At 48.8% G+C, this 7431-nt stretch overlaps 1 protein-coding gene across 1 annotated transcript; it reads left to right on the top strand.

Moving 5' to 3' along the window:
- Window positions 1-6: 6 nt before the first annotated feature.
- On the top strand, window positions 7-7201 carry LOC120859464 (myomesin-2-like). The gene is made up of 3 exons (XM_040235562.1): window positions 7-178; window positions 2345-2544; window positions 3134-7201. Exons 1-3 carry the CDS (start codon window positions 75-77, stop codon window positions 3304-3306), a joined length of 477 nt encoding a protein of 158 aa, XP_040091496.1. The 5' UTR covers window positions 7-74; the 3' UTR covers window positions 3307-7201.
- Window positions 7202-7431: the final 230 nt, after the last annotated feature.

Here is a 7431-nt window from a genome sequence, read left to right as displayed (position 1 = left end):
GCTGACCCCTGCTCCCTGTCCTCTTCCCCCCTCCAGACGCTGACCCCCTGGTCACCGGGGCCCCGGGCGCGCCCATGGACGTGCATTGCCACGACGCAAACCGGGACTACGTCATTGTGACCTGGAAGCCCCCCAACACGACCAAGGAGAGCCCCGTCATCGGCTACTTCGTCGACCGGTGAGTGTCCTGCTCCTTGGGGGCCGGAACGTGCCCGAGGCGAGTCTCCTTCTGGACAGCGGGCGCGGGTATCTTTCTTATCTGAAGCTCGTGATGCCCTCTGTGGGTGTAGGTGCTTCACGATGTGGTTGCTTATGGCTCCTGGCTGGGTGGTTGGAAAGCATCACCTCCTTGGCAGGGCCTGGTGAACCCTTAATTCCTCTGTGTGCTGACGGGGCTACGTGTGCCTGACCAACACTAATCCCAGCCCGCCCCAGGCTGCTTGGAGCCTCCTCGGGCTCTGCTCAGGTCCAGCTGGCGATGCCGCAGGTCCAGCCAGAGGTCCTTGCTCAGCTCTGTCCCTCCCTCTGGGGCTAGAGCCCCGCATGGTGATGTGTAGATGAGGACGCCAGCTCGTTCACACCCAAAGGCCCATCTTTTTGGTTAAATAGTATTTTCTTCTTATTTCCAAGTAGAACATATTGATGTTCTAATGCACAAAATATTGGGATTTGTCTTTGAGTAATAACGTGATGGTAGGTCATCTCTGATCCAAAAGGAATTTTAACTTTCTTGTTCCTTTACCTGGAATGGAGCTCTGATCCTGGGAGGGAGACCAAGGGAAGCTGCGAATTTACTGGAAATGCAATTTATCATCCATTTGCATCAGTGGATGAAATTACAGTCAAAGATCATGAATTCAGAAGTAAGAGAGAAGGGTATAAGCTATTTGGTTATAAGAGGTAGGAATTTAAGGTTTTGTGTGTGTAAAATGCATTAGCATAAGGGGGTTATTTCAGAAAAGAACAAGCAGCTCTTTTTTTTTAAAATTTTTGCTTAATATTGGTTAAATTTTCTTCCTCATCCAACATGTATGTCTTGGTCCTTATGTATTGGTTCCATCCTTTGACTTGTTTTCTACATGAAAGCAAAATGGATACAGGCATTCCAGGTCTTTTATCCGTATAATACACACCCTATAGCAAAAGAGATTTTCACTAGTTAGTCTAGCCATGGGGTTTCGAAGAGTTGGACACGGCTGAGTGACTTCACTTTCACTTTTCACTTTCCTGCATTGGAGAAGGCAATGGCACCCCACTCCAGTACTCTTGCCTGGAAAATCCCATGGATGGAGGAGTCTGGTAGGCTGCAGTCCCTGGGGTTGCAAAGAGTTAGACATGACTGAGCGACTTCTCTTTCACTTTTCACTTTCACACATTGGAGAAGGAAATGGCAACGCACTGCAGTGTTCTTGCCCGGAGAATCCCAGGGACAGAGGAGCCTGGTGATCTGCCGTCTATGGGGCTGCACAGAGTCAGACACGACTGAAGCGACTTAGCAGCAACAGCAGCATCCAACAAAGCTATGTGTTTATGTAAAACATGCACCATCAGGGATAAAATTTGATATGCTAGCATCAGACTTGCATTGTTCAGGGTTTACGTTGAATTAATAACAGAAACCAAAACAAATTGGGAGATGCTCTCCTGTTGTAATTGTTGTATATGTGTGTATAATGTATACTGTTGTTGTTATTCAGTTGCCAAGTCATGTCTGACTCTGCGCCCCCATGAACTCCAGCACACCAGCCTTCCCTGTCCTTCACTATCTCCCTGCTGCTGCTGCTAAGTCGCTTCAGTCGTGTCCGTCTCTGTGCGACCCTATAGACGGCAGCCTATCAGGCTCCCCCATCCCTGGGATTCTCCAGGCAAGAACACTGGAGTGGGTTGCCATTTTCTTCTCCAATGCATGAAAGTGAAAAGTGAAAGGGAAGTCGCTCAGTTGTGTCTGACTCTTCGCGACCCCATGGACTGCAGCCCACCAGGCTCCTCCGTCCGTGGGATTTTCCAGGCAAGAGCACTGGAGTGGGGTGCCATCGCCTTCTCTGCACTACCTCCCTAAATTTCCTCAAACTAATGTCCATTGAGTCAGTGATGCCACCCAACCGTCTCATCCTCTGTCGTTCCCTTTTCCTCCTGTCCTCAATGTTTCCCAGCATCAGGGTCTTTTCCAGTGAATCAGCTCTTCACATCAGGTGGCCAAAGTACTGGAGCTTCAGCTTCAGCATCTGTCCTTCCCATGAATATTCAGAGTTGATTTCCTTTAGGATTGACTGGTTCAGTCTCCTTGCATACACGTATTAGACTGATGCAGTTGTTACTCTCTGTTCTTGTTTGTAATCTGAAGATGCGAGGTGGGAACTGACAACTGGGTGCAGTGCAATGATGCCCCCGTGAAGATCTGTAAATACCCCGTGACTGGACTCTTTGAGGGGAGGTCTTACACATTCCGTGTGCGGGCTGTCAACAGCGCGGGGATCAGCCGGCCTTCCAGAGTCTCCGAGGCTGTGGCTGCCCTCGACCCTGTTGACCTCAGAAGGTTACAAGGTAGGTCCTCTGGAGTTCAAGGTCTGGCAGGTTTGTGTGGCTTATTCTTTCTCTTTCCCCCAACTTGGCTCTGAGCCTTAAGAGAATCCTCAGGGCTGAGCATGGCACAACTGTGGCCCATGGGCTCCGGGCAACCCTCGAGGTCACGTTAGGAGTGTGGACACAAGACTGACATTTACACCTCGAAAGGAAGGTACTTCATCGTCCTAAGGCTCTTCACTGAAATCAGTTAAACTGGTTCAGAATTAGACTTTTCTTTGTCCACTGCTTCCGTCAGTTCAGTGGATAATGAGAGTTGGAAGGTGCTGAAGCCAAGCCCCTCTCTCTCTGAATTTTAATTTCACGTGGCTCAGATTCCTCAGCAAGATTGTGTCCTTAATGATGCTCCTTAGTGATGTTTGAAGTGGTCACTGCATTGTCCTGAGCTGCGTGGTGTCTGGAATCCGGTACAAAGAGCTGAGAAACACTGGCTCTCCTTAAGCCCACTTCCAAAACGCCAACTCAGACCACCTCAGCCTAGTGCAGATGCTGTCATCGGAATGCAGAGGCTTTCTGGATTCAGATTCAGCCCCGACCTTTCTCTCTGCAGCCGTCCACTTGGAGGGAGAGAAAGACATCGTGATCTACCAGGAGGACCTTGAAGGTGAGGCGCTTGGCACCACTTCCTTTTGGCTGTTTTTGGCTGAGGGGTTTAGGGCTGTGATTAGAGAGTGGAGGGTATGCTCTTCACATGTAAAAATAAAGCCTTTGGGCCCAGCTTAAGGTCATTGAATCAGGAAGATGAGCAGGCAGAGGGTAGGGCTGAGAGAGGAGGTCAGCGGAATCCTGGCTTCATATGGGTCATTTCCAACGTCTGCAGGGGCCACGGAGTGGCCTGAGCCCTGAGTCTTGGCCAAAGAGGCAGTCCTTTACCCAAGACTACATGCCTGAACAGTATTCTTTTTTTTTCTTTTAAAGCACAAATTTTATTTCTAGCATTGTAACTATGAGGAGACTAGTTTTCCCATCAAACAACGTCCCTGTGATTTAAACGTTTGCATTTCCTTTTGAGTACTGGCTTTCCTGAACACTTCTCCTAGATATTCCTCCCTGCTGTAGGAAGATCGATTCACTGAGGAGGAGAACCCTGCATCGCTAAACTGGGATCCAAAGATTTTGATCGGAATTATGATTACCGTCCACAGAGGACAATGAATGAAAATTTAAACATGAAAACACTCGCTTAATTTGGAGCTTCCGTCCAGGGAGATGTACTTCTGAGCTCTTTTTAAAAACAGCCCAGGCTCTTTCCCTGGAGAGCTGCAGAGTCAGAAAGTCAGAGGCTGATTTTCATATTTGCTCCTCAATCTGCCCCCCAAACACTGTATCTTCTACCCCGTAAAAATTTTCCTTTAGTGCCTCAAAACGAATATGTGTCTCTGAGAGGAACTCCTTGATGAATTTTGGTTAATCCCATGGTAACATTAACATCTCCATTAAAACCTCTTCTTCCAGAAAAGTGCAGAAACTGAGAAGGAAGCCCAATAAATAAATAACAAAAGAAAATAACTTAGGAGAGGCTGACAAAATGACCCCCTGTACAACCGAGAGGGGTTTCCGTGGTGGCTCACTGGTAAAGAATCTGCCTGCCAATGGGGTCTCAGAGTCCGGCCCGACTTAACAACGAAGCACCACCACCAAACAACTGATGAAAACATAGGTCTTTGAATGAATGAAAATGACCCTGACGATATTAGAACAGATGTTTCTTAGGACACCAGCCTGTACAAAATATGCGTTTTTGACCTGAGAGAGGAAAAAGAAGCTCTTTTTCTTCCAAAGGTATCCGTGAAGGAGGACTGATCTTAGTTACCCTGAGGGGACACACGAGAGTTCAGATAAGGTGAAAATAACCTAAAATGAAGGGGCGTAAGTTGGCTGGATGGCATCACTGACTCGATGGATGTGAGTCTGAGTGAACTCTGGGAGTTGATGATGGACAGGGAGGCCTGGCATGCTGCGATTCATGGGGTCACAAAGAGTCGGACACGAGTAAGCGACTGAACTGAACTGAACTGAACTGAACTGAACTGAAGTTATATAAAGTGAAAGTGAAAGTCGCTCAGTCGTGTCCAACTCTGTGATTCCATGGACCATAGTCCATGGGATTCTCCAGGCTAGAATACTGGAGTGGTAGCCTTTCCCTTCTCCAGGGGATCTTCCCAATCCAGGGATCCAACCCAGGTCTCCCGCATTGCAGGCGGTTTCTTTACCAGCTGAGGCACCAGGGAATCCCCATATAAGTTGCTATATATGCTGAATATCCAGGATGAAATCTGCACTGTGTAAACGTCACTGTGAAAAGCGTGTGCGTGTGTGTGTGAAGTAATATTTCCTGACACACTTTCCAAGGCAGGACTGTGCCCCTCTGGGCAGAACAGCTACCTCTTGAGACATAGATATGCATGTTTTGGGGTTGAAACAGCCAGTGATTCACTAAGCACCAAATGAAGAGATAACCCATTTCCAAAGACTTGCTTTTCCGGCTGATTCCATGGGAATGTGTTTGACAGACACAGTAGGTCTTCTTTCTGGGTCTTCTAAAGTTACAGAAAACACCACTCATGAAGGCAGGGTTTCATACCAGCTGGTTATGAAGGGCTGAGGCTCACACACTCAGAGAATCGATGGAGTCAGTACGTTGATACGGCCTGGAGTTCAACCTCACTGGCCTCAGCTATTATGTGAGGCTTTGCATGTGGGGCACAGGCAGTGTCCATGGTCTGGAACAAACCAGGTGTGAAACGAAGACACTTACCCAGGGGTAGGAGAGTTCATTTGCTTACCTTTCTCGTTTTAAACAATGAATACCTCTTCCAATCTGTAAGTCTTTAGTGAGAGAAAGAAACACCATGTTTTCAAGGAAACCATTTCTGGGTTCAAAATGGGCTATGAGGAACTTCTTCCTTTTCTACCCATATCTCTTTTCTTCATCTAAGCTGAATTTTCTTGGCGTTGCTTTAACCAGAAAAGTGCAGGCAAATGCCATTTGTTTTCATGAAAAAAAAAAGTTATTTTTGTTGGTTAACAAAGTATTCTTCTGTTAGTTCAGGGTATTTTTTATGTTTATTGGTTCACTAATGTTTTTCTAATCATTTTAATGTTGGTTAGTGTCTTCCTGCAAACATTTAAATTAATATCTATGCTCTTCTCTTAATATCATCTAGCTTTTGCAACCTTTCTTGAGTGGTTCCCTGGAAGAATAGATACTTCATTCTTAGAAAGACGAGAAGAGGCTCTTGCAGAAATAATGAGATTGTTTCCGTCCTGCTAATTATACATCCAGGCATTCACTGCACTGTCCTGGGCCAGGTCATCTGTAGCCAAAATGCTGAGCTCATCCTTTGCTCTGAATGTTGCAGACTCAGTCGTTCATTCCTGAATCCTGTCTTCTTGGGTGTTCTAAAACTTCCCAGTAAACTTTATGTTTCACTGACTTAGCTGAGAGTCTCCTGGGCAGGCTGTGGAGGCTGGGGCTTCGTTGGGTCTACAGAACAGAAAGCCAGAGTTGGAGTCAGGAGACCCAGGCTGGGCCACTGGCGGGCTGTGTGATCCTAGGGAGGCGCTGGGTTTTCCTGCGTCCCTTCCTGGGCTGCCTTTGCACGTCGCGTGTCTGGGTTCATCGGTGCTCACGTGGCTCCTCAACAGCCGAAGAGCAAGCTGTGATGCTGAGGTGGGGCTGCAGACGGTGCTCACCACCATCACCACTGTGAGCACACCCCCTCTTCTGTTTTGCCTCCGTCTGCTTCTCTCTCTCTGAGGCACCTCTCCACGGTCAGGGGGTCAGTAACAGACCTCAGCTTCTGTCCATGGTGCCCTCCTTGGCTCCTGGGGCCATGTAGAGACCCCTCCTCCTCTGCCGGTCTCAAGGGCTCAGGCTGGTGCCAGGAGTCTGGATGACAAAGTGTGCTGCCCCGATCGGGGATTCCCTGCTGACAAGGAGGGTTCTTCCTTCTTGCCTGGGCTCAGATCGAGTGCTTCTCACTGCACTTTCCTCTGGGCCCTCGGGTCTGACCGTGCGGGAGAGGCCAGTCTGCACTGTCTCCCATGCTCCCATTGCGGCGTCATCTGCGTGGCTTCCACCCGTCCTGCGGTTTGTCCCTGTGTTGTCCAGTGCCTCTGAGATGAGCCAGGACTCAGTTTGGAAGCGAGGCTGCATTGCCGGGTTCGGGGTCTCTCTGGGTGAGGATGCGGCAGGTGGGCCTGGGGGCCCTGCTCTGCCTGCATACTCGGCATCTTTCTAGACACCCTCTGGCTCCTTGTCTGAAACCCAGCCCACTTGCCAGACGCTGCCAGGTAAGACCAGGCTGTACCTCGGCGTCCTGTAAAATGTGATGAGCTCGGTCTCAGGGCTCTTGATGAAACAAACCCAGGCTTGTGTGTGCTGTTTCCATGCAGCTGGGCAGCTCCTTGCCGGCAGCAGAGTCTGGAAGGAGCAACTGGATACTGAGCAGGGCTCTGAGATGTCCCCGGGGATGTCTGAACCTTTTTAATCATGTGCTAATCTAATCAGAAGCTCGTAATATTTTGTATCGCAGTGACTGGGACTGTGGGTCTGGAGAGCCTCCGCTCCTTACGAGAAGTTCTCATGTCCAAAGATAACACCGCTGACACCTAACCTTTTATTAGAGACAGACATGTGGCAGAACAGAGGTAGTGGGCTGCTCTGATGCAACGTTCTGTTATGGCTGCTTGCTAATGGATATCACGTGGGAATATCAAGTATACAGACCTGGAAGGCAGTGCCTGTGGTGTGCACCACACCTGCCCAGGAATGTGGGGGGAAACCATAAGCTTTGCTGGTTGGTGTATAGTCTCAGTGCTCTGAGGGCATCGTGCAAGGAAACC

Source organism: Oryx dammah, unplaced genomic scaffold (assembly GCF_014754425.2).
Source record: "Oryx dammah isolate SB20612 unplaced genomic scaffold, SCBI_Odam_1.1 HiC_scaffold_1129, whole genome shotgun sequence".
Taxonomy (NCBI): Eukaryota; Metazoa; Chordata; class Mammalia; order Artiodactyla; family Bovidae; genus Oryx; species Oryx dammah.
Note: the sequence above shows the minus strand (reverse complement) of the source record. Positions and strands in the feature narration are given on the sequence as shown.

Bases quoted from the DNA above. Each gene is read 5' to 3' on its own strand.
- LOC120859464 (XM_040235562.1), top strand. From the start codon at position 75: ATGGACGTGCATTGCCACGACGCAAACCGGGACTACGTCATTGTGACC. The intron at 179-2,344 runs GTGAGTGTCCTG...TGTAATCTGAAG, and splicing joins ATCGGCTACTTCGTCGACCG to ATGCGAGGTGGGAACTGACA. The intron at 2,545-3,133 runs GTAGGTCCTCTG...TTCTCTCTGCAG, and splicing joins TGACCTCAGAAGGTTACAAG to CCGTCCACTTGGAGGGAGAG.